This window comes from Rousettus aegyptiacus, unplaced genomic scaffold (assembly GCF_014176215.1).
Source record: "Rousettus aegyptiacus isolate mRouAeg1 unplaced genomic scaffold, mRouAeg1.p scaffold_m13_p_15, whole genome shotgun sequence".
In the NCBI taxonomy this organism is placed as follows: Eukaryota; Metazoa; Chordata; class Mammalia; order Chiroptera; family Pteropodidae; genus Rousettus; species Rousettus aegyptiacus.
In genome coordinates, this window is record NW_023416290.1 from 17,103,310 (window position 1) to 17,130,569 (window position 27,260).

Genomic DNA, 27,260 nt, shown 5'->3' on the forward strand with positions numbered 1-27,260 from the left:
GAGCCACTATCTTTGTTAACCTGCTTCCTGTATATCAAATATAGGTTTACTCCATGTCTCCAAAGATCTGTCACTATCACTGACATCTCTTCAGAAGGTGAAAGACAAAAGTCTGAGCTTAAAGAGAAAGATTCACAATTGAAATTAAATGTAGTAATCTCTAGGTCTTACCTATTTTCCTATTACTTTTTGGCTAGATTTCGATAAGGTTTTATGTCTGAGAAATTATTAGCCTTATTCTATTAAACTATGGGAATAGGAAGAGACAATAAGTAATGAATGAGTTTTGGAAAGGAGTCCGGGGGACAGACAATGGCAGTGTTAATGTGGGGTGAACCAAATGCACTATAAACCACTTGCTGAGTATTTGTCAAGCACATGGCGGGGTTCTGGGACACCACATCAGAATAAGCTGAGTCTTGCCCACGAGGAGCTCACAAGCCCAGTATGAGAGTCAGACAGATAATCAGGCAGTAATGATTTCATAAGATGCATGCAATGACAGAAGCACCACTGTTCGCTATGGGAACACACACAAAAAACATGAAGTCTGTTCCTTGGACAAGGAAGCCTCCTAGAGACTGTGATATATGAGATCAGGCTTGAAAAACATGTAGAGGATAGCACCTCAGAATTTGTTTCTCAGGTTGTTCGTGGTAATAAGTGATTTATGACATGAAAATAGGAGGATATTTAAAATTAAGTGGTATCATTCAGAAGCACTCAAGAAGTGAGAAAAATTTAAAATTCAGTCTGTATCACATCATACGCAAATCCTAAGTCCAGTTGAATTTGAAAAGATGTGTGAGAGAGAGGGAAGAAGGGAGGAAGGGAGGGAGGAGAGAGAGAGCAAAAGCTGAAAGCCCAGGCCAGTGCTCTTGCTGTCTCCCCAAGGCAGGTGCTGAACAGGAAGTGGGAGATCAGCGTTCCCAGTCAGGCTTTGGGGGACTCAGTTTACTTACCTATAAAGTCAAGAGATGAAACTAAATTATCTTAGTGCTTTAACTTCTAGACGTCCACCTGGCAGGCGCTCGTTAAGAGGTCAAGACGTTACCTGATGGACTATAATAGATGAGCAAGGATGGCTTTATCTGCTTTGGCCCTCTGCAAAGGAAAGCAACATCGGGTTATTCTTCTTCATGTCACTATGGCTTTTGCCATGTATACAAATATCAAATGAAAGTAACCCTGCTGCCCTGGCCAAAATGACTTGACCAGAGCAAAAGACAACCACATAGATCTATGTGGGAACTACAGCATGAGATCTATAACTTGGGATGAAACACTACCAGTATGAATGACCCAATATGAGCTCCCTATGGTGGTGTGAATATGATCCACAGAAGAAAAAGTGGGTCATTGGAGCTGCTTTGTATTCTACATGACTATGAGTCATTCTTGAAGCACTTTGGGGTCTGCTGAACATTACAGTTTTAGAAGCACTGAAACACAGAATGATTCTAAGTTGCTGAGCATGTTCCTGGGGCTCCTGGTTACTGCAGATGTTCTTGCAAAACCTTTATCACCTAGAGGAATCTGGGTGTGTCTTGTCTTTTCTAACTATGAAAATCTTAAGAACATGCAGGAGGCTCTTGGACTGAATGAGGCTCATGTGTAGAAGACAAATGAGTAAGATACTTATTTCTGTTGAAAGAATAGATGCTTCTGGAAAATATCTCGATGCATAATACTGTTTTAGTAAGTTGATGCTGCAAAGTATTTTTCTATTTGCTTTGCAACTAAGGTGAAGAAATAAATTGGGAAAGTTGGCTTTATGACTTAATTGATGATATGGGAATTGGGACTGTCAAAAGTTGTGAAGTGTTTGAGATTTCACCCCAATTGCAATCAACCTGTTTATTAGCCAGTTTAATGGATGCTGGCAGAAGACAAGAGACTCCCAGGTCAGGACAAAGCAATTGTGGCATTCAAGGTGTCAACATTTGCATTTGTTCTCAAGCCACAATTCCAACAAGCTGACACTAAAAAAGTTGAGCTTAGGGACCCTGAATCTTTTATAATTAGCAGTAAATCTGCCTACCATTATCTTTATTGTAACATACAGGAAGCAAATGTATCCCTTGCTCTAGAGAGAGATACCATCTGTGTCATTTGAGGATGTTTGCTGTACAAGCATTCTTGAAAATACAACATCCTTGACAAGGGAGTGAGTGCCTCTCCTGGAAAGACAAGCAAAACAGACTCACGAACTCTCAACACTGATTCACTAACTGAATCATGAAATCAATTTAGAGGATTTAAATATAGAAGGATATTTCATGTAGTAAGCACGTCTAGTGAAGCTTTATTTTTCGTTATAGCTACACGTAAAAAAATTTTAAATCTTTTTTCATTGGTAAAAATTTTAGACACATTAGCTAAGATATTATTAAATACATTGAGTTCTTATTTTCTGGGACTCGGCTTGTATAACACCCAAATCTGGGCAATAGCGATATGTATGACATTGAGGTTCTTCCGTAATATGCAATTGACTTTTGAATGACATAGGGGTGATGGACACCAACACCTCATGCAATTGAAAATTCGCCCATAACTTTTGACTCCCTGAAAACTTAACTAATAGCATATTGCTCACCGGAAGGCTTACCGATAATATAAACAGTAGATAAGCACATATTTGGTGTGTTATATGTATTACATACTGTATTCTTACAATAAAGTAAGCCAGAGAAAAGAACATATTATTAAGAAAAGCATAAGCTTTGTTGGTCAGTTTTTTAAAATTGTCACAACCCTCCGAAATTTTTCCAATATATTTATTGAAAAATAAAATCCATGTATAAGTGGAATCACGCAGTTCAAATCCACGTTATTCAAGAGCCAACTGTAAATTATGAACTCAGTTCTATAGACTATATATTCTATTCATGAATGATGAACCCATTCAAAAGCTTTATTTTTTTTTTTGCAGCTAGAAAATTTTAGATACCACATTGTATTTTTTTTTAACTAAATAGAGTTTTAAGAAGATTATTGTACCTCAGGTTTCAGGTAGATAGTGGGCAAAATGTGTAATATGAGTTCAGACCACTTAGAGAATAAAATATAATGTGGGAAATTTTACATTACTAACTGAATCGATGTTTTGCTAAGCATTGAATTTAATAAAGGGTACACACAAAATTAACAAATATTTGACATATTAATATTTTCAAAGCAGATATTTATTTCCACTGACTTCCAAGCTTGTGAAACAAATGCTTTGAAAAGACAAAGAAGTGTTGGGTTAAATTCGGTATTTTTAAAAACATTTTGTATTGTAGACAAAATTTTGTTAAAACTGGTTTTTAAAAGTCCAGTTTCATATTTATTAAGTTTGTATATGCAAAAGATCTGAGTTAGGTCAGAGGATATAAAGATATGTAAAACACCTACCTGATGTCATGTTGTTCATATGGATTAGAACGATTTTAATTTTAAAGTGTAAAAATTATATGTAGTTTTCTATTGTATATGCTTACAATATTGTCTTTATTTAATAAGTATTCCTATTGTTGTTACTAAAATCAGGGCTGCAGTAGAAGGTTATAATGCTAACATAATTATTTTATATTAATTGAGAAAGTTAAGCATTTAGTTGAGTATTTCTAAAGCTTGAGGAAAAATAATTCTAAGAATGGATATATATCATGTATTAAAAATAGATTATCCATAATCTTAATATATGAAATCCATTGTCCCAAGAATTATATGTACTGCCAAAGATAGAACTATAATGACAGAACCGAATACCACATCATTATATCTACCAAAAAATAGTATTATTGTTTTTATAGGATTGAATCGTTTAAGGGAAGACTACACAAATGATACTATTCTTGTAAGTTTAGTATTTTAAACATGAAGAAATGCCATGAGTTCATTGTTTTTGTTTGCTTTCTCAGAAAGGCAGTAAAAGCACTTTTTCTAGGGTCCAACCTTTAATTAATTATATTGTCCCCCTAAAATTCACTTTCAAAAGAAAAAAGAAAATTTAAGGAAACTAGCAGAGAAATTTCTCTCTCTCTCTCTTTCTCAGGCATGCCCATGCATGCGCACACACACACACGACCACACACACACATAGTTCCTCCAAGGTAAATTTTGGGGTCAGGAGTCATTCTGACAAACCAAAATATCCTCATCATCTATGTAAATAACGTTTCGTAAATGGGTTTTACTTATTTCACACATAATAGAGAACGCAAGGAAAGATGGTATTTATAGAAAGGTAGCAAAGCCCACACATTTGTGAGAGGTACTTTGTTGAATGAAATTAGGACTGAAGTGGGTCAGTTAATTGAGAAAATACAATTAAACTGTGAAATTATAGGAAAAACTAGACATCTTAAACATATCATTTGTCTGCCTTTTAATATAAGGCAGGGACTTTTCTTTGAGTATATTCACTAGTTTCTTCCTTTTTTTCATCACCACTGTCTAGCTTCAGAGTTTCATCACCTCCCAAAGCAGCTCTGTGCCCATTAGCAGTCGATCCACATTCCCGGCTCCCACCAGCCCCTTGCAGCCACTAGTCGACTTTCTGTCTCTGTGAATCTACCTATTTCAGGTGTTTCATATAAACGGAATTATACAATATGCAACTTTTTAAAAAAATCTTTGATTCTCATCTCCCTCTCCCTCCCCTTTGGCAACCATTAGCTTGTTCTCTATCTCTATGGGTATGTATCTGTTTTGTTTTGTTTATTAATTTTTTTTTTATTTTTCTAGTTTCTCAAATAAGTGAGATCATACAATATTTGTCCTTCTCTATCTAACTTACTTCACTTAGCATAATGCCCTCAAGGTCTATCCATGTTATCGCAAATAGCAAGATTTCATTCTTTTTATACCATTGTGTGTGTATGTGCACGCAAGTGTGTGTGTATAATATAACCTCTCACAAATGTCTGGGTTTGCTACCTTTCTACAGATACCATCTTTCCTTACGTTCTCTCTTATGTGTGAAATAAATAAATATATATTATATATAATATATGTGTGTGTATATGTGTGTGTGTGTGTGTATCACATCTTTTACATCCATTCATTTATTTCAACCATAAGACTAATGCATCATCTAGAATGACCAACTTGGATTCTTTAAGCAATCTAATTTCAGTATCTGTTGAGCTTTTGATTCTTTTTCTTCACAATCAGCTACGGTTTTTGTTCCAACATCTAATTTAATGGCAATTTTTGTTTTTAGTGACTCAGCTTCATCAAATCATCCAAAGCTTTCAGCTCTATGTTTATACTCATATTTGTTTTACATAAGATTTAATTTATGTGTATTTATAATAATGACAATGGCGAAATGGGATTTAAATAAAATGAACTCTTAAGAAGTATAAAAAATCTTACCAGTGGGACTGCAAGGGGGCAAGTGCCCCAAGAGCACTGAACCTAACTAGGTGTCAGCTCACAGGTTGATGGTGGAAAGCAGGGTCTGGCAAGCCAGTTAAGTAGAAGGTGGTTAAAGAAGTTTCTACTGAAAGTCAAGTTTTGTTGCTGTCAGTATTTACACAGAAGAAATATAAGGCAGTCCTCATCTTCCTCAACACCTAGAGAAAAGGTTATTTTTTAAAAACCAGCTTGCCTCAATTCACAAACCACAAATTCACCCCAAAATCACAAATTATTTCATATTTACTTTCATATAATGTTCATTAGTATATATGCATTTTTAAAGATTCTAACAACTTGTTACTGAAAAAGCAAGTTTCAAAACTCCTTTGTAGATTTAAGACAACATCACTGTCACACATGTAATTAATTTTTTTCTTCTTGTCATAAACTTCTCTTGTCAAAACTTCTCTTAATAATTACATGTTATCTTTTATCACAATCTATTATCAATTGTCACCTGACTACTAGAGCACCTCTTGGAACTATATGATCTTTAAACTCTCATTCTTTTTTGAAGCTTTGGCATTTTCCCCCCTTAATTCTGAAATCCCTTTCCTGCATTGTAAATGCTCCGGAGATTTTAGTATCTCTCTAGTTGTTTAACTGACACTTTCTATAGTCTCACAGTGACCAGGGCCCAACATTTCTTTTCAATGTCTTTGGAAAATAAAATTCAGTTTATTTTTACATACCTCATCCAGACTTTCCAATGACATTTTTAATATTTTCATAACTACTCCTCAACTCATACATTTTGTTAATCTCATTCATAGTGCAGTTTCAGATGGTTCTGTTAATTTACACCTTTACACTTTGGCCCTGGTCTTTATATTTATCCCTGGATTTGGTAACCTTCGCTTTCAGATTTCCTTTAAAAGCAGTTTTGTTTTATTTAGAAGACGCTCCCAAAAGCTGTCAAGGACAGTGCCAGTTCCTTAAGATTTGGTGCTGTCAACACTCCAGGAACTGTTCTTTCAGTGATTTATATTTGTACTTCATTTTGTGCTGTGGCTATTTTTAAGTCAGTTACAGATTGCTGGCAACGACATCAAGCAATCAATAGTCTTTGTTTATTGTATGTGCATAACCATATGCAAATTATACAGATGCTCTAAACTCTAAGGAAGTGGTAAAGGCCAGGCTCTCTCTAATGACTTACTTGCTTAGGGGTGGCTTTTCAGAATCCATTCTGTATGCCTGCAGTTTTTAAGGTCATTAACATTAAAACCCATTTAAAACGAATGACTTCTGGCTATAAACAGTAAAATAGGTTGCATTTTAAACGGATTTTATAGAAATATTCTAACATTAAAGAATGTTAATAGTCACTTTTAAGATGTAAGATAAACTTATTAATATTTATAATACTAATTAAAATTTAGTTAAGTATTTGCTATTCTTGCTAAGATCAGTGGCGTAGTAGAAGAGTTATTTCTCTTAAATGCTCTGTAAGTCCATTTGGAAGGCCTATATTGACCCAAAGTTTACATATTTTAGATTGACTGACCATCCTGGGACGACTCTTCTATCAAGTGGCAATTCCTACCTCCCCTCAACTTCTGAGAGGAAGGTATAGGTAAAATATCTTTGGAAGTGAGAGAAGCCCAGAGTGTTTTTAGGATCTAGACACGTTTTTCAGCTGCATAGAAGATGGTTCATACTGTCAGGTGGAGGTAGCGGGAACAGTCTTTATATACATACAGATATAAATGAATGCGCACTTAGATCACAAGAGATTCCAGCAGAATAAAGAGCTAAGTAAAATTTCTCCCATCACTGCTCACCTCCGGTTCTGTCTGGAAGAGCTGGGAGTTGCGATTTAAAGCTACAGGCTCTGTCTACACAGCCGCCAACCAAAAGGGCATAGAGCTCTCTCTTAAAACGACTTATATTTTCCTCCGTTCCTCAATTATCTGAGAGTGATGGGAAGTCTAAATTGTCGCTTTGGCTTTATTTCAGCCATACGTTGGCATTCAAAAGAAGATCAAATTTTCACGAAGCACTCAGTATCCTTCCCTGCATGGAAAGTAGCTTCGTTACATCCAGGAGTGATTTGAAAACCCAAATACATCTGGACCCCAATCAAAGGAGGTAGCGCAGGCAGTACCTCCCGGAGCACGTAGCCGGCCGCCCCGCCCCCAGGGTCGCCCCGCCCAGAGGGCGGAGCCCCTCTAGCCCCGCCCCGCCCCGCCCCCTGCGTAACCCGGATACACACCCACGCTACCCTTTCACCTCCCGGCGGTTGGCTAACGTGGACGTGAGACCCGCTGGCCGGCTGAGCATCTGGGGCCGCGCCGCCCGGGGGAGTTGGGCCCGCGAGACGGCGACAGTATCCTTTGCAGCGCGGCGCGTCCTTTCCCAGGAAGGAGCGATGGGGCGCGGCGGCGCCGGGGAGCGGGCGCCGGTGTAGTCCGCGCGGCGCCTGGCCCGGGAGCGCGGCGGCGGTGGGCGCGAGGAGGCCTGTAAGGGCCGCCGGCCCGAGCGCCGGCCCTCTGGCGCCATGGCCCCCATGGGCATCCGCCTGTCCCCACTGGGGGTGGCCGTATTCTGTCTGCTAGGGCTCGGTGTGCTCTACCACCTCTACTCCGGCTTCCTGGCGGGTCGCTTCAGCCTCTTTGGCCTGGGTGGCGAGCCCGGCGGCGGCGCGGCGGGGCCTATGGCCCCGGCAGACGGGGGCACCGTGGACCTGCGCGAGATGCTGGCCGTGTCGGTGCTGGCTGCGGTTCGCGGTGGCGACGAAGTGAGGCGCGTCCGCGAGAGCAATGTCCTCCACGAGAAGTCCAAGGGGAAGACGCGCGAGGGAGCTGATGACAAGATGACCAGCGGGGACGTGCTGTCAAACCGCAAGATGTTCTACCTACTCAAGACCGCCTTCCCTAACGTGCAGGTGGGTGCCGCGAACGCCGGGCATGGCGTGAGCGGACCGGCAGAGCGCTCGGGCCAGGGAGCGTGGAAGCCTTGGAACGTGTCCCAGCACGTAGACTTGTCCCAACAGCCCCAGACCGTGGGGCTCTGGCTCCCATTTTACAGATGTGTATGGAGATTGAGACGCAGAACTTTAGGTGCTCAAGGTCATACGGTTTGTGGAAGAGCTGGGTGAGATTGCGGGCAGTCTGACTCAGGGCCCGTGCCCTTCGGCCCGCTTCCCGGGTGTTTGTGTGGCTTTGTACCTGAGATCAGGAGCTCTGGGTTCAGGGTGGGCTTTCATGTCAAAGGCTGAGAAAGTTAACTTCATTCCTCGCCTCAGGTTTTTCTGTAAAATGAGAGCGTTGGGCTAGAACCTCTCTAGCCTTCCTAGATTTAATTACTGGAAGGGTCGTGACTGTAGAACACTGGTTTCCTGGCTGATCTGCCAGGAGCCAACTGAAGGCCAAAAACTGTAGAAGTGTTGCTGTGGAGCTGTTAGTGTGCAGGGCTTTTGTGGAGGGTATGCTCATGAACTACTTTAGCTGTAGTGTTATCAGGACCCTCCTCTTAATAGTATATATTTTGGGAGCCCTTAAAGGAAGTGTTGGGAAGTATATTTCCTAGCAACTTTAGTTTAACCATCTATGCCTTATTTACTGCAGAAAATAAGAATTGAAGAACATTAGCCTTTTCTTTGGGTAGGTTTCTGGTAAGGAATTGATATTTTCTTAGGGAAATCCAGACATTTTGGATTTGCTGTTAATACTTTACTTCAGTGGAGTTGCTGTTGAATGAATAAAGCTTTTAAAAATGTATTACAATTCCAGAGGAAGAGCTCAACATAGTGTAGCAATACTTTATGTGTTTAAGTCTTCATTCATGGAACAGTAGCCTTTGGTTCTTGGGAAGAAAAATTGCTGGTAATTTAATTAATTAGATAAACAGTGAAATATAACCTCTGGCTTGTTTGGAAGGTATCAAAGCCTTTACTGTTCTTGGAAGAGTTAGGAGAGTATTGCCATTGTAGAATTACATATCGTATGTGCCCATCCCTCTAGTCTGATCATATTAATGATGTGGTTTTCTTTCTTCCTCTCCCCCCCACCCCCCGACTTTTTTTTTTTTCTTTTTGCAGCAGGAAGAAACATTGTCTTTCATATCATGAGCTCCAAATACCTGATGTAATTTGCACAAGAATTATTAAACAGAACTCAACGTTTTCACATTTTCTTTTGCCCTACCCTGCCATTGTCAGCACAGATAATACTTGTATGTGTTTGCATCTACATGTGAGATGTGCTTATAAAATATATTTTTCTCTTCTCTAAAACAACATTCTAGACTTTGTAGGAGAAACAGGAGAAGTTGCTGGTAATAGTTATAGCAATAGTAATAGTAACAATATATTGAGTGTATTTTAGGTGTCCAGATACGGGCTAAAGGATTTCCTTTGATCCTCACAGCAACTTTAAGAAGTAAATTTTCTTGATACTTACTTTACAGATGGGAAATCTGAGGCTCATGATATAAACAGAGTTTATATCAACTATCTAACTCTTCATTTTAGGTAGATCTTTAGGAGATTGCTTAAAACAAAACTTACAGAATGATTTCCCCAAGGGAAACAAAATAGGAGAAACTTTAAAGCACTAATAGTAAAATATAGCAAGCAGAGTTGAAAGATTTTTTAAGGTAAAGACAAAAATATTCTTAAATATTGAAAACATGTATCTGTGTGTGCATTTGTGTTTGCATACAAACTGCACCCCACCCATGCCAAGCCTTTTGCCTTGGATAACTTCCACAGGATGCTGAATTTGCTTTCATACCTATTAGCAAATGCCGAGGGAATAGCTGCCAAGGGTAGTGAGCTGCATTTTATGAAACAGAAGCTAAGCTTTTTGAATTGCAGATGTTGAAGTCACTGCTTTTATACAAAATAACGTTTTCTTGTGATTGTATGAGTGTTTGGGTGTACATCTTAGTATTCATTTTGGATGATGATCGGTGGAATAGAGTAGGTCATGTTCATTTATACAGTGGCAACATAGGGTGATGTCATGTTGAGCTATCACCTTTTGTCACTATGTTTTTAGATTAGAAGTGATATGTTGTAGCCGTCTAAGTAAAGGCTCAGCCCTGACTCTTTTCTTCTTCCCCTCCCCCAACATCCAGAAGTATAGTCTTAAATGTCTGGTTGTTTTAGAAACCTCATCTGAAGTTTTTTGGAAAGGAACTTAAATCTCATTCAGTTTACTTCCTTATGGAAAATCAGCTTTGAAAAGCCACACTATTTATCCTAGTGCCCCGTGCAAATGGAGGGAAGTGTTTTTTCTCCCATGACTTTCCTATTGAGAGTAAGATGCTTGAAGTCTCCTATCTAATGTTCACCACTCAGTGAAAGGATATATACCAACCAGATGTCGCTGTAGAGCACTCAACTGGGGACAGTTTTGCCCCCAAGGGATATTTGGCAATGTCTGGAGATTGTTATTTGTCACATCTGGGGGTGGAATGCTATTCACATCTAGTAGGTAGAAGGTAAACAACCCACAATGCACAGGATTGCCCCTCATAACGAGGAGTTATCTGGCCTAATTTTTCAGTTTGCACCCAGGTTGAGAAGCCCGACTATAGAGAAGTGAGTATCGTCCTAACAAAACTCAAGTTTAGCCTAGGACCCTTGGATTTCCTTTGATTCAACCTTTCTTCTGTGAGGGATCTTGGGAGAGATCTCAGGGCAGCAGTTCTCTCCCTAAACACATTGGCAATGCTCAATTTCACTGTGTGAAAGTAATTGTAACTGCAGCCATTTATATGACACTGTGTTTCATTATATCCTTGTGGATAAGGATGAAAATGAAGGCTGAAGATACTTTCTTGCAATGGATTGGCAGACAAACAAAGAACAAACTTAGATCTATAGTTTTGATTTAAGTAAAGGGAATTCTCTGTTTGAGAGGCTCCTGTCCTCAACGTGTTCAAAGTATTGACAGTGACTTATTTGAAGATAAAACATGGTACTCCATGCTGGTAGGAGCAGCTTGAGTCAGCGCCTTCCTTGACTTCAAGAATGGGAGTTAAGTTCTTTCAACGGAAGTACTCACTGGAAAAGTGTGAGAAGTTCAAGTATAGTGCAAAGAACACTTGCCTTGTCGTCTTGCTCATTCTCCAGTCTGGGTCATCCTGGCCACTCGTTTATCTTCTTTGAGTTACACTTTCCTCTCTTATAAATTTGAGATAAGTAATAACGTGGTAATTAGTGCAAATGTGAGTGTTGCAGACAGAGAGAAAGTCTTCAAGGCTGCCCATCCAATAGAAGTGGTACTGTAGTAAGTTCAAGTAGCCTGATGAGTCTGAATCAGAGGCACATGGGAGAATTACTGTGAAAACAATTAGGAAGGTAGGCAGGAGCTATATTGTCTTCCAAGTTCAAAGAAGTTTGGACCTAATCTTTAGTTTAATCCTAGAGTACTAAAAGAATACCAGATTTACCTGACTGTTCTTGAAGCCTACAATATGCCATAGTTTGTTTGGGTTTTGGGCATTTGGAAGTAGGTGAGACCAGTTAGCAAACCATTAAAATAGGCTGTGTGAGAAATGAGGATCAGAACTCGGGCAATGAGAAAGTTATACTTAGTTTGTTCTACTAGCTAACATTTATCTAGTTTTCGGTAAATGTCAAGCACTGAATTAAGCTTCTATTACCACTATTAATTTACTTTTGACAAAAACATAGGAAGCTAACTACTGTTGCCTCCATTTTGCAGATAAAGAAATCGAAGCTTGGAGAGGCTAAATAATTTTCCAAAGTTTACACAGCTAGAAAATAATCTTGCGCTCACTGGGATTCATTCAATGGTTTGAGAATCAGCTCTAATTCTGTACATAAGGTAGGATAGGAGGTGTAACTAAAGTGTACTCTTAACTACAGTGTTTTGCATGTTTAGGAGGGTGCAGGGTAGATGCTTAGAGAATGGTTTAGAGGGGTAGATCAGTTAGAGGCTTTTTGAGAGATGATACAATTTAAATTCGAATTATGGTTGTAGAGAAGATAGATATGGAAGGATAGGAGAGAATTTCTAGGGATATGTCAAAAAATGGCTTCTCTATTTCTGGCTTTCACAACTGGTATTTTGCTGGTGATGAAAGTGTATGGGATGTGACAAGTACAAGGAGGCAGATTTTGAGTGCCATATTAGATTTGTTAAGTTAGAGGCGCCTTTGATCTGTTCAAGGAGACATGTTAAAGAGGTGGTTGAATGTATGGGTGTGAAGCTCTGAAGAGACGTTTGAATTAGATATACAGATTTGTAAGTCGTCAGTGTTGTAATAGTAATTGAAAACAGTTGTGGTCAAGATTGCTTAATGAAAGAATATTGTGTGAAAGGGTAAGATGAGGGTGTAGGACCCAGGATAACAAAGACTAAAAATAATCATTTAATGCAACAACAGTAGCAGCCAACTTTTATTAACTGCTTACTCTGCGTTAAACACTGTACTGTTTCTTTTACCTTTTGTATTTCATTGATTTATCCAGAGAACCCTATAGGGATATATATATATATCACCTACTTTTTAGCAATGGGTAACTGCAGCTCAGAAAGATTACATCACTAGCTTTGGTAATTCTTATAGTGAACACCCAATAAATCAAGGAGCTGGAATTCTGATGGTAGAACACATACTCTTAATAATGGTTCTGTATATAGGTCATTGGCAAACTTTGTGAGAGATTGCTTAAAGATTGTATCTTAATGGAAAGGAAGCAAAATTGAAAAAGCTAAAGTAAAGGGAAGGAAATGGAGACAGTAGTAAAGACAAGTCCTTCAAGAAATTGGGTTTCTAAGGAACTTGACTAGAGTACTATGTGAACCAAGAAAGTTCTGTGGATTTTTCTTTTTGGTGTATTTTTAAGATGTGAGACACTAGAGCATGTTTAATTATAGAGCTATATTTGAGAGATCGTAGTTAGTTGATAATAAAGTCTTCTGAAAAGATAGAAGGAGAATAAGGCAAGTAGAGCAATGTTTATCCATTTAGAAAACAGTTATTGAATGCCTGCTAGGTGATAGGCACAGTGTGAGGTATTACATCCAAAATTTTATTAGGATTTAATGATTTATGAAAAAACTGCAGTAAATGGTACCTTCTTAAGGCATTAACCAAAAACCTCTTTAACCCCAAAGTAACTGAACTGTAATATGAATAGCATTAATAGTGCTTCGGGGTCTCGATTTCTTATTCTTCAATTCTCTATTGAGGACTTGGAGAGACAGGCAGTAGCAATGAGGGGAGGAGAGTAGATTGAGTGAAAAAAGGATTATGGTGAAGAAATGGAACTATATTAGTGTTGTCAATCAAGAAGTTATTTATTTAGCACCTATTAAGGCAAGCCGAGGGACTAGAAGTCAAGTCTGCCTTAATGCAGTGAATAAGGGTCTGCGCAGAGAAAGTTTCTGCTGGGGCCAGATCACTAGGCCTTGCCTTGTAGATGATGGTAAGAAGTCTAGATCTAATCTATGTGAAATGAGAAATCATTGGAAGGTTTTAAAAAGGGAGTGGCACCATCTGATTTAGGAAGATGCCAGGTTGCTGTGTTGAAAAAGGAAGCTCCATAAAAGCAATGATTTTGTCTGTTTTGTTCATTATATGCCAGTACCCAAAACAGTTTAGAATATGTAGTCATTAAATAGTTGTTGAATGAAAGACTCAATCAGGTAATGAAAAGCACCATAGGAGTCAAGAGCAATCAGAGGCTAGATGGCAGTTTTAACCAGGATGTTCTTAGTGTACATAGTGACATGTACTTAGAATTGGGAGGTAGAATTTCTAGGATGCAATACTACCTGACTGAATGTAGAATGTGGAAAAGAACTGAGGAAGACTTCATGGTTTTGACCTTCGCACCTTATGTAAGGCCATTTACAATGGCGGGTAGTGGATTTATTAAGTTTGTAGTTGTGTAGCGGTAGTGGCAGGGTATAAATAGTTGTGAAAACCCAAATGAAAGTAATTGTGCTGCTGATATTGTTCTCTTGCTTCAATTTTTTTTTTTCTCCTCTAGCCTGACTTTCAGTGAAGATCTTTTCAAATACAAATTCAGTTGAAAGGATATAGAGAGGCTGACTTGAATTCCAAGAAGCACTCAGATTTCACACTACATTTTTGTAAACTATGGTGATCAAGATCTGGGAAATACTTTTTGTTTTCTGGGAGTCACTTTTGTTTGTTTGTTTTAAGTTTATTCTGTGATTTGTGCATGGTGTTACTCTTAAATTCATTCATTTAAGGTAGCCTGGCATTGTCATTGAGTTTGGGCCCTAAAGTGAAAATACTTTAAAGTGACGTCTACAAAATGGCAGAAAGAGACTTCTCTCATAGAACGTAGATTTCGGGCATTACCCATAGATAAGAACACCTTTATGGGAGTCTGGTAGTCCAGCAGAGAAGTTTCAGCCTACCAGTAGGGCAAAGAAATGTGAAAATAGATACACTGAAGAGAATAAAATGAAAATTTTCATTTTGCTCCCTTAAGGTGACAATGAATGAAATTTAAAATGCAAAATAGAATCAGCAGAATACTTGATCAAGCAGAAGCAAGTGTCTGTGAACTTAAAAACAGATCATTTGAAATTATTCAAAGGAGAAAAAAAGAACTAAAAAAAATGAAGAAAGCCTTGTATGGATTTTGGAGCATCATCAAATGAAACTAATCACATTTTGGGAGTTCCAAAAGGAGAAGAGAAACAGAAAGGGGCAGATAGTTTATTCAAACAAATAATGGGTTGAAAACTCACCAAATCTGTGGAGAGAGATGGACATCCAGGTTCATGAAGCTTGTAGGTCCACAAACAGATTCAACTTTAAGAGGACTTTATTAAGACACATTATATTAAAACTGTCAAAAATCAGAGATGGAGAGGATTTTAAAAGCATCAAGATCTAACAGACATATCCAGATCATTCCACCCAACAGCAGTAGAATATACATTCTTGCTAAGAGCACACAAAATTCTCCAGGATAGATCATATGTTAGGTCAGAAAACAAGTCTTAACAAAATGAAGAGGATTGAAATTATATCATGCATCTTTTTTTACTACAATCATGTAAAACTAGATATCAGTAAAAGGAGAAAGCTGGAAAATTTACAGATATGAAAAAATTAAACAGTATATCCCTGAAAAACCAATAGGTCAAGGAAAAAAACAAAAGGAAAATGAAAAAATTTGAAATAAACAAAAATGGAAGCATAACATAGCAAAGCTGTGCAGCAAAAGCAGTTCTAATAGGGCAGTTCATAGTGATAAATGCCTACATGGAGAAAAAAGATCTCAAATAACCTAACTTACACCTCAAGGAATTAGAAAAAGAACAACCAAAATTAGTAGAAGAAAGGGAATAACAAAGACCAGAGCAAAAATAAATAAATAAATACATACATACATACATACATACATACATACATACATACATAAAGGCTAGAAAGACAACAGAAAATATCAACTAAGAGTTGTTTTTTTGAAAAAATAAAATTGACAAACTCTTAGCTAGACTAAGATAAAGAGAGCAGATGTAGATATGTTAATTTAGAAATGAAAGCCTGGACATTATGCCTGAGACTGCAAAATATAGAGGATCATAAGAGACTACTATACACAATTGTACATCAATAGACTGGATAACCTATAAGAAATGGATAAATTCATAGAAACATACAACCATCCGAGACCAAATCATTAAGTAGAGATTCTGAATAAGCTTGTCACTAGTAAGGAGATTGAATCATTAATCAAAAATCTCCCCACAAAGAAAACCTCAGGACCAGATGGCTATTTATGAGTGAATTCTACCAAACATTTAAGGCATAATTAATACCAAAACCTCTCAAATTCTTCCAAAAAATTAAAGAAGATGGAACACTTTCAAACTTAATTTATGAGACCAGCATTACCCTGACACCAAAGCCAGACAAGGACCCTGCAAGAAAAGAAAATGACAGGCCAATATCCCTGATGAACATCCATGCAAAAATTCTTAACAAAATACTTAGCAAGCGGAATTCAGCAGCACATTACAAGTATCATACACCATGATCAAGTAAGATTTATCCCTGGGATATAAGGTTGGTTCAGCATACACAAATCTATGTGATGCAGTACATCAACAGAATGAAAGATAAAAATCGTGTGATAATCTCAATAGGTGCAAGAAAGGCATTTGATAAAATTTAACATTCTTTTATGATAAAAACCCTCAGTAAATTATGTATAGAAAGAATATACCTTAACATATTAAAGGTCATATATGATAAGCCCACAGCTAACATACTCAATAGTGAAAAGCTAAAAGCATTTCCTCTCAGATCAGGAACTAGAAAAGGATGTCCATTCTCACTACTTCCATTCAACATCAGTACTGGAAGTCCTATCCAGAGCAATTAGGTAGATAGAAGAAATAAAATGTACCAAATTGGAAAGGAAGAAGTAAAATTGTCTCCGTTTGCAGATGACATGATTTTATATATCAAATACCTTAAAAATTCCACCAAACTATTGTTAGAACTAATAAATGAATTCAGTAAAGTTGCAGAGGATACGGAGTCAACGTAGAAAAATCAGTTGTGTTTCAATACACAAACAATGAACTATCTGAAAGAGACATGAAGGAAACAAATCTATTTACAATAGCAGTAAAATAATAAAATACTTTGAAACAAATGTAACCAAGTTAGTGAAAGACCTGTACACTGAAAACTATAAGACTTTAATGAGAGAAACAAGACACAAATGAATGCAAAGATGTGTCCTTTGGAAGAATTAATATTGTTAAAATGTCCATACTACCCAAACCAATTTACAGATTCAGTGTAATCTCTATCAAAATTTTGGTGACACTTTTTTTTAAAGAAATAGAACAAACCCTTCTAAAAATTGGTATGGAGTCACAAAAGACCCAAATAGCCAAAGCAATCTTAAGAAAAACAAAGAGACATCGCATTTTATGATTTCAAATTACATTCCAAAGCTAAGGTAATCAAACAGTATTGTTGTGACATAAAAACATACACATAAACCAATGGAATTGAATATAGAGTATACGACTAATCTCTGACAAGATACCCAAGAACACACCATAGGGAAGAGGTAGTCACTGGTGCTGGGAGAATTGGTTATCCATGTACAGAAGAAACTGGACCTTTATCTTACACCACTCAACAAATATTAATTCAAAATGGATTAAAGATTTAAATTTAAAATCTGAAACCCTAAAGCTCCTCAACGTTGTTCTTAGCAATTTTTTTTGGGGGGGGGGGGTGGAGGTGGTGGATTTGACACCAAAAGCACAGCAAACAAAATCAAAAATAAACAAGTAGGACAACATCAAACTAAAAAGCTTCTGAACAGCAAAGGAAACAACCAGCTAAATACAAAAGCAACCTATGGAATGGCAGGAAACATTTGCAAACTATATATTTGCTAAGGGGTTATATCTAAAGCATATAAGGAACTCATTCAACTCAATAGCAAAAGAATAATCTGGTTTAAAAATTAGAAATGGACCTCAATAAATATTTTTCCAAAGAAGGCATATAAATGGTCATCAAGTACATGAAAAGATGCGCAGCATCACTTATTATCAGGGAAATAAAAAAAGCAAAACCACAATGAGCTATCACTAAACACTCTTCAGAATGGCTATTATCAAGTAGACAAGAGATAAACATCATCAAGGATATGGAGAAAAAGGAGCCCTTTAACACTATTGAGAATGTTAAATCGGTATAGCCAATATGGAAAAAAGCGTGGAGGTTTTTCAAAATTTTTCAAGAAATAGAACTATAATACAGGAATCTCACTTCTGGGTATAGAGCTGACTGAAGTAAAATCAGTATCCTGAGGAGATATCTGCACTGTCATGTTCATTATATTATATTCACAATAGCCATGATATGGAAACAACAGGACAATAAGTGTCCGTTGATAGATGAATGAAGATGTGTATACACACACACACACACAAAATGGGATGTTATTCAGCTATTAAAAGGAAGGAAAGCCTGCCTTTTGGGAAAACACGGGTAAACCTGGAGGGCATTATGTTAAGTGAATTAAGCAAGATGGGGAAAGACAGATATTGTGTGGTATCACTTATGTGTGGAATCTATTAAAAAAAAAAAAAAAAAAAGAACTCAGAGAAACAATGAGCATAGAATAGTGATTGCCAGAGTTTAAAGGGTGGAGGAAAGGGGGAAATGCGGAGATTTTGGTCAAAGGGTACAAATTTATGTCATAAGTAAGTTCTAAGGATCAAATATAAAGCAAGGTGACCATAGTTAATAAGTGTATTGTATAGTTGAAATTTGCTTCAAGAGTAGATCTTAAGTGTTTAACCACACACACACAAACACATACACACAAGTAAATAGATGAGGTGACAACTGCATTCATTAACTTAATTGTAATCATTTTACAATGTATGTACATATCAAATCATGATGTTGTACACTTTAAGCATATACAACTTTATTTGTCAGTTATACTTCATCAGAGCTGTAATGGAGATCCAAAATACAGCACCAGTATTAATTATTCTAGCATTAAGTAAGTCTTGATGTTTGGTAAAGGAAGTCACTCCACCATGATAGTCTCTCTCTTTTTTTTTTTTTTTCCTCCTTAAAGTGTCCTGGGTCTTGCTGGCTTTTTGCTGTTGTATTGAATTAAATTGTCATGTAAATTTTTGTAAATTTTTATCCTAGTTCTAAGAAGGAGTAAAAAAAATTGGAGTTTCATTAAAACTGTAGTTTACTGATGCAAGATTGACATCCATGTTATGAAAGTTATTGGTGTTTTTAAATATAGTTTAATTTTCTTGATAGTGTTTTTACAAAATCTTGCATACATTTATTTTCAGGTAATTTATTTCCATTGCTAGGTTTCCTTTTTATGCTAAATATTTTTAATATTTATTACTGGTGTATAAAAATGCAGTTGATTGGTAATTATTGATCTTATATCTAGAAACTTGGCTGTATTTTGTCATTAATTCTATAATTTATCCACAAGTTCCTTTGGATTTTCTCAGTAATCAGTCACCAAATGCATATTACGATTTTGCTTCTACCTCTCCCCATGTCCCCACCCTTCCTTAGTTTTCTTCAATGACTAGGTCTTTCTGCATGTTGTTAATAGTAACTACAATGGAGGGCAACTGACTGCGTCATGCCTGCAGGGTCCTTCACCATCTGGCTTTCATTGCTGTCTGGCTCAGCCTCTTCCTGGCTCACTCACTCTAGCCATGCTTGGCTTCTTGCCGTGCTCCAAAGACACCAGCCACATTCCTGCCTCAGGGCCTTTGCATTTTTTATTCCATGGGCTGGAATGTGCATGCACCTCCATCTGTCCTTCCTTCCTTTCTTCCTTCCTCCCTCCCTCCCTCCTGATTTTGACTTTTTTTTTATGATAACATTGGTTAATAAAGTCCAATAAGTTTCAGGTGTACAGTTTAACAGTAAGGCATATGTATATTGCATTGTGTTTTCATCTCCCATAGATTTCTTTCTGTCACCACACATTTAACTCTTTTTACCCCATCTGCCTCCCTTCTCCCCCTTTTTCCCCTCCCCTCTGGTAACCACTAGTCTATTGTTCATGTCCATGAGTCTTTGTTTTAGGTGCCTGCAAGGCTCACTTCTTTTAGATCTTCATTCTGCTATCACTTTTTCAGTGTGGCCTTCCTAAGCTACCCTGTCTTTTTAAAATAACCAACTAACAACTACTTAATTGCAGTATATTTTACATATCGTGTAATTTGCCCATTTCAGATATTTAGTTCAGTAGTTTTTTGCAGACTTGTCGAGTTGTGCAACCATTGTCATTAATCAGTTTTAAAACATTTTCATCACTCTAATAATATCCTTGTGTTTATTTACTGCTAATCCCTCTTCTGCCCCTTGCCACAGGCAACCACTAATCTACTGAAACCATAGATCTGCCTGTCTAGACATTTCCTGTAAATGGAATCATCTAGTATGTAGTCTCTTGTATCTGCTTCCTTCACTTAGCATAATGCTTTGGGTTCATTCATGAATCAGTACTTTATTTCTTTTTACAAATCAATACTTCATTTCTTTTTATGGCTGAATAATATTCCATTGTATGAATGTACCGCATTTTATCCATTTATCAGTTGATTGACATTTGATAGTTTCCACTTTGGGGCTATTGCGAGCAATATACTAGAGTAATCCTTCTGTTCTCCTACAACATACTTCTGTTCTTCCTTACTTTATTTTCTCCTCCTTACTACTCTCCAGCATACCACGTGGTTTACTTATTTATCACTTATCTCCTTCAATAGAATCTAAGCTCCGCAAGGGTAGAGATGTTTGTCTCACATTGATCACTATTGTACATTATGACCTGGCACTGTTTCCAGTGCATAATGAGCAATCAGCAAACATTTGCTAAATCAATAAAGGAAAAAATGCATGGATGAATTGGATGTTTAACTATACACTGTACTAAAATATTTTAGGATTTAAGTGGCCTTATGTGTCAGGAATATTACTATTTTTAACCTCTTCTATGACAATTTGGGATATTTCAGGGTACTTTACAGAGATTGCTGATAGTTGTAGGGTTTTTGCTCATGTACTGTCAGTGTTAGAATCACTCTGACACTGTAGTGTGGGGTCTGGGCATGGCATTCAGTATAAACACATTGATCTGCTCTGGAAAGGGAGCTTGTCAGCACAGTTGTATCCTGCTTCTTTCTTCGATGCTTACTTTCTCTGTATTCTCTATATTTGGATTTTTCGTCTTGCTTAGACAACAAGCTAAGCTGGCATACCAAATTGGAAAGTAGTTGAAGACAAGATGTAGCTGCTATTTCTTTTACATGTAGTTTCATTTTGTAATGAAATGCCTCAATAAATAAAAGCACTGCTTTACCTACCTTTAATTAATGTGTTTTTTTGTCTGAAATGTTTTTCTCATGCATACTTTCTTGGGTAGTGATTTATTCTTTCAAAATTTTTTAACCCTCATCTGTTTTTGATGCAGATAAATACGGAGGAACATGTGGATGCAGCCGATCAGGAGGTTATCTTATGGGATCATAAAATTCCTGAGGACATCCTGAAGGAAATAGCCTCCCCTAAAGAGGTACCAGCAGAAAGTGTTACTGTCTGGATTGACCCACTCGATGCTACACAGGAATATACAGGTAATTTTAAAATTAAAATTCATCTCAAAGTTTAGATTGCTGTTATATATCAGGGAACCAGAATGAAGGCAGGTGATACATACGTGGTGGTAGATATTTTACCAATCTAAGACAGCTTTTCCAATTAGATTTTAAGACGGAGAGAGGGATTCATGCAATGTCGTGTGAACCATTTGCACTGAATCGTTTATTCACACTGTCCCCCCCGCCAAACCGCTGTAGTTAGCCACACTCTTATCAGTTACAGCGGCTTGCTGTGTCACTGATTCTTCAGTGAATGGAAGTTTTTAGCAGTCATAACAAAATGATTCCTATTTGACACCTACTTATTGAGGTGTTTATTTATTAAAGTATATATTATTGAGTATTTATTTGTGTAGCCAGAATATAATACCTGTGATGGAATTTTGATTTTATTGCATTTATATCTATCATCGGAATTTAAAATAGTAAACCCTAGGCACTAAGAGAGCAAGTATTTAGCAAAACAGAGAATTACCACCCCCATCCCCTGTTTTCATTCTTTTTACCTAGTCTTAACTCAGATTTCATTTCTGTAGATCTTCCCCCGGGCCTTGTTTCTTACCTAGAAATACTCATTCCTGCCTTTTCTCTGTTCTCTTGGTATATATGTTAAAGTTGTTTATTTATATATTTGTCTTCCTTCAAATGGTAAGTTCTCTGAATGTAGGGGCTTCTGCTTTTTCACCTTCGTGTTCTAGTGCTTAAGCATTGAACTTGACCCTTTGACACTTGATAGGTATAAACTGTTTGGAGAACAGGGATAGGATAGTAGGTGTGTATATCTAATAATGACCGAAATTATAAAACAACATTTTGTTGGAGTAGATAATAGAAATAGAGAATATCCAGGGGTTTGTTTATAAAAGGGTTTTCTTTAAACTGAAATTGGCCTGATCATATAATAGTGATAATATTTAGTGAGCACATCCCTTGTGCAGGGGCTATTCTAAGTGCTTAACTTGATTTTTAAATTTAATGCTAAAATTAAAAATTATTTTAATTTATACCTAAAGGTGGGTTCTTAACTACATGGTCTGTATTTTACAGATGAGGAAACTGAATTTAAATAATTTCCTTAAAGATATGCTGATAATAAAATGACAGGCTGGGAAAATAACCCAGGTAATTTACTTTCAAAACCAAAACTCAGCTACTTCCTTAAATTGGCTCTCATTGCTAGACAATTTTTGCTAGAGTTGTTGACAAAGACATTTCTTAGTCATGTATATAAATTTTTAATGAAACAAAGTATAACATTGTATCCTGAATTTATATATATATGTATATACTTTGACAATTGTGTGTTTTGTTTGTTGGTTGGTTTTTTTCTCATAGAGGATCTTCGAAAGTATGTCACTACTATGGTGTGTGTGGCCGTAAACGGTAAACCTGTGCTAGGAGTAATACATAAGCCATTTTCTGAATATACAGGTAAGAAATATGTTAGAGTAAAAGTTAATGTTATTAAATCATTTGTCTGTCATACTTAACCATCCCGTCAGAATTTCAATGGTAGAGTCAGTCCCCTATGCTGGATACAGTGAGGATTTTATTGTTGGTACTTATAATACTGACAAAGCAGAGCTTTTTAAACTTTCTTTAGAGCATAGAAACTGTTTAATGAAAATGAGAGATTCTTTATGTGTTGATGAACACAGCTGGTTATGGACTCCCCAGCAGTGGAGGACTTTTCTGTCTATTTTGTGGTTTCCGGGGATAAGGACCCACTGAGGGTTTGACCTGTAAATTGTGTGTGTCACTTCAATTCACACTTCATTGATTAAAACATAACTAGAATCCAGCCACAAGGAAGGCTGAGAAATGTAGTCTTTATTTTAGTAGTGGTCATCCAAGCTAAAATTCAGTGATCTGTCACACAGGGGAAATAGAGAAAGCATTGGGGTATAGTTTAGCAATAATGCTACATTTAATATAGCTCGTGAAGGACATGGTTACTATTGGTATTCCCACTAAATGTGAAAAAATGAAACTCGGAAATTTGGCACGTTCCTCAAGCTCATCCAGTGAAATCAGTGGAGGAATCAACCCAGGAATTCTATGCAAATCACTAAATCATACCACTTTTATAATAATAACTCCATGATTCCTAACATTTGTATTTAACAATTTGCAATATATTTAATGTTATCTCATTTGAACTTTTCAATAGATAACTGTGCGACAAGCAAAAATGTTGCTATTATCTTTTTAAAATAAATCATAAAAAGGGCTTAGCAGTTCTTACCATGAAAACCTTACAGTTCAAAATGTTACTGTAAGAGCTAACCACTCATTCCCATCTCACATTTGTTTAGTATTTTCACAGTTTATGAAGTGCACTTACATAAATTCTTAGCCTCAAAACAACTCTAGAAAAAATATAAAACAGGAATTATAGTAGTTTTTAAAAAAATAAAAATAGAAAACGGGCATATAAAGTTAAGTACAGGCCTTTAGTCTTTGAAGCCCTCTCTTAGTCTCTTGACAGTCAGTCTCTCATTGCCTTTTCTATACCATTTAGGATTACATTTTACTGCATATAAAGTAAATCTGATTACAGTGGTTAAACAAGTAAGGGCTTTATTTTTCTCACCTAGTAAGACAGCTAGAGTAGGGGTTGTTCTATGGCTTTATGATACTGGTAAGCACCTGACTCCTCTCTTTTTGTTTTTGTTTTTTTTATCTTAGAAGATACTTTTTGTTTGCGTGCTTACAAAGATGGGTGATTACAGTTACCGTGGGTCTATTCCAGTCAGGAAGAAAGAGGGAAGAAGGGAGACAAAAGATCTGTGCCAGCTATTCTTTGTATTAATTTGAAGCTCTCTTCCACATCTCATTGGTCAAATGTCACATGGCATCCTTAGCTGCAAACAGAGTCCACTACTCCAAAGAAGTGGAACCATAGTAAAGGAAATTCAGAGGAAATTAACATTAGATAGACAAGTAGATTCATGTTCTTTGGGCCCCAGTTTCCACATTTGTTCATTTTAGCAGGGAAAATTGGGATAATAAAATGCCAATTTAAAAAAAAAAAATCTTTATTCTATAAGAATATGTATTTCTTCCCAATAGGCTTTCCTCCCTTAGAATAAAAAATCCAAAAATCTCTAACTTAGGAGCAAGTCATGTTCCAAAAATGTCTTTGTAAATTACTAATAAAATGCCCTTTCTTCTGTGATGTAGCTGACGAGCCCAGCATGCTAGAACATAAGGTGTTTGCTAGTCAGCAGACATTCCAAAAAAACCAGTAAATTCTGTTCCAGGATCAAAGGTTTGTTTGATATATGCCCTCTTCTTGGACTATTTTCAGATCCCGACTATATTGATGTTAGCAGACTACCAAGTGTCAAATACTGTATGTTTACCAGAATTTAGCCACACTGGAATATAGTGAACAGGAGGGAGATATTGTTGCTGGCAATGGTTAGAGCAAAATTCATATCAGGTTTAATTAGAATTCATTCATTGAATTTGAAATTTTTAGAAGCAAGAGGCATGAATAGTAATTTAATGGAGTGATATATAAATGTATTAGTATATCCACTCTGAAAATTTGTAGCTATTAAAAATAAGTTATAATGTCTGAAGTTTATAGCAAAGTACCACCCACTTTTTACTTCCTACTTGCTTTTTTTAAACATATCTTAGAATAAACACATTTTGTTAGCTGTTATTTTACCTTATCGCTATTACCTCATCATTAGTCATGAATTTTTAAACACTTTCTGTATTTTAAAGGCGATTAAAATAACTTTGTCCATACTGAATGTATTGAGTTTATATAACATGACATATTTTTTGAAATAGTAAATTAGTAACTGTTATCTAAAATTATTCTGATACAATCCGAGCTATGCTCTTTATTCCCTTATACAATACTGACCTCTAGAGATATAGCATTGTAAATTCACTTCTTAGTAAAAGCATATTTTTTGATCATTTCTAAAAAGAATTTAGAGGATTTTTTTCCTTTTATTTCTTTTTCCTAAACTTTTATTATGAGTAATTTCAAATAAATAAAATTGTAATAAGTTACTATATACAGTATCCCCCCCTTATTGCAGTTTTGTTTTTTCTGTGGTTTCAGTTACCTGAGATCAACCAGTACAAAAATATTAAATGGAAAATTCCAGAAATAAACAATTTATAAATTTAAAATTGCTCTTTCTTATGAGTAGCATGATGAAATCACGTGTCCTCCTGCTTCATTCCACCCAGGCTGTGAATCATCCTCTCGCCCGTCCTTTCATCCACACTGTACATGCTGCCCACCCATTAGTCATCTCTCGGTTATCAGAGAGAGACGACTTTCACATAACTTTTATTACAGTATATTGTTACAATTGTTCTATTTTGTTAGTTATTGGTATTAATCTCTTACTGTGTCTAATTTATAAATTAAACTTTGTCTTTCATATGTACGTATAAGATAAAAACAGTATAAAAAGTGTTCTGTACTGTGCAGTTTCAGGCATCCAGTGGGCGTCTTGAAACGTATCCCTCTTGCATAAGGACTGCTGGACTCTTTCATCCAGATCTAACAGTTGATAACATTTTTATATATTTACTTTTTTTCTTTTTTAGGGGCAGGGGCTGTGTAATTTCAAAAAAATTACAAAAATCATGACATTTTACTCATATATTTCAGTATGCATCTCTAAAGAAGGATCTTTCTACAGAATTGTACTATTAATATTATAATAACATTAAAAATTATTCCTAAATGATTCAATATTCATATTTTTCCCAATTGTTCCTATAGTGGAGTTTACAACTGGTTACTTCAAACCAAGATCCAGTCAAGTGACAAGTATTTCTTTTGGTTGTTAGGTCTCTATGTTACATTCTGTTAACCTAGAACAACCTCCAGCCCCCTTTTCCCCATGACATTGACTCCTTGAGGAGACCAGGCCAGTCTTCATAGAATGTCCTGCCTTTTTGAGTCTTCTCTTTCCTCAGATGACTGTCGTTCAACTACTTTTACATCTTTTCTTACAAAGTGCAAATTAATTCTGGAACCTCGATTGCATTAAGGTTAAGCATTTTTGTCAAGAATACATTGTAGATATCCTTCATAGACTTCCTTCCTACTGCATCATATTACATGTCATATAATAAATATCTTATCTCCCTGTTAATGACTCTAAGATGGTTAAGGTGGTCATGACCAGATCGCTGTTATAAAATTATTTTGATTCTCTTGCTACAAACAGGTAATCTAGAGAGATTGCGATACAATTTGAAATTGAAATTGTATTAAACCTTTCATGTAAATAGTATTAAGATCTATTAAAGATGTAAAATGGGATTTTCTAATTTTTTTTTCCCATACATATACTAGCTGTAATTCTATAAAGGAAATCTCTCTATCAACTGAAGTTCTTTATCTTGAAATGTAGTAAGATAAATGTTTAACTCTTTCCCTTTACCAGTTTTCAAGTAAGAAGTTGGGCAGTGGAAACAAATTATTTTTGGTGGGGGAAGGTGAGGAAGAGCAGGGTTTTTTTTTTTTTTTTTTTTTTTGGTCGTCTTGTGATCTGATGGATTTTTGTATAGTCAGTGTCATTCAACTATAATTATATGAGTTAAATTTGTTTCGTTTTTGCTGTCATTGTTGCTCACTTTTACTAACACCTTAATATATACCATTGCATCATCTTTTTGTTTTCTTAGATATTATCTGTTGGT

The 27,260-nt window shown here is 36.4% G+C and overlaps 1 protein-coding gene across 1 annotated transcript in view; it reads left to right on the forward strand.

Annotated features, from left to right (window-relative positions):
• Positions 1-7,644: 7,644 nt before the first annotated feature.
• The window catches only part of BPNT2 (3'(2'), 5'-bisphosphate nucleotidase 2), a 30,415-nt gene continuing 10,799 nt past the window's right edge, over positions 7,645-27,260 (forward strand). The window contains exons 1-3 of the mRNA XM_016126211.2: positions 7,645-8,299; positions 21,386-21,548; positions 22,908-23,003. Of these exons, the coding sequence (XP_015981697.1) occupies positions 7,913-8,299; positions 21,386-21,548; positions 22,908-23,003 (646 nt within the window). The 5' untranslated portion in view covers positions 7,645-7,912. The remainder of the gene's footprint in view (positions 8,300-21,385; positions 21,549-22,907; positions 23,004-27,260) is intronic.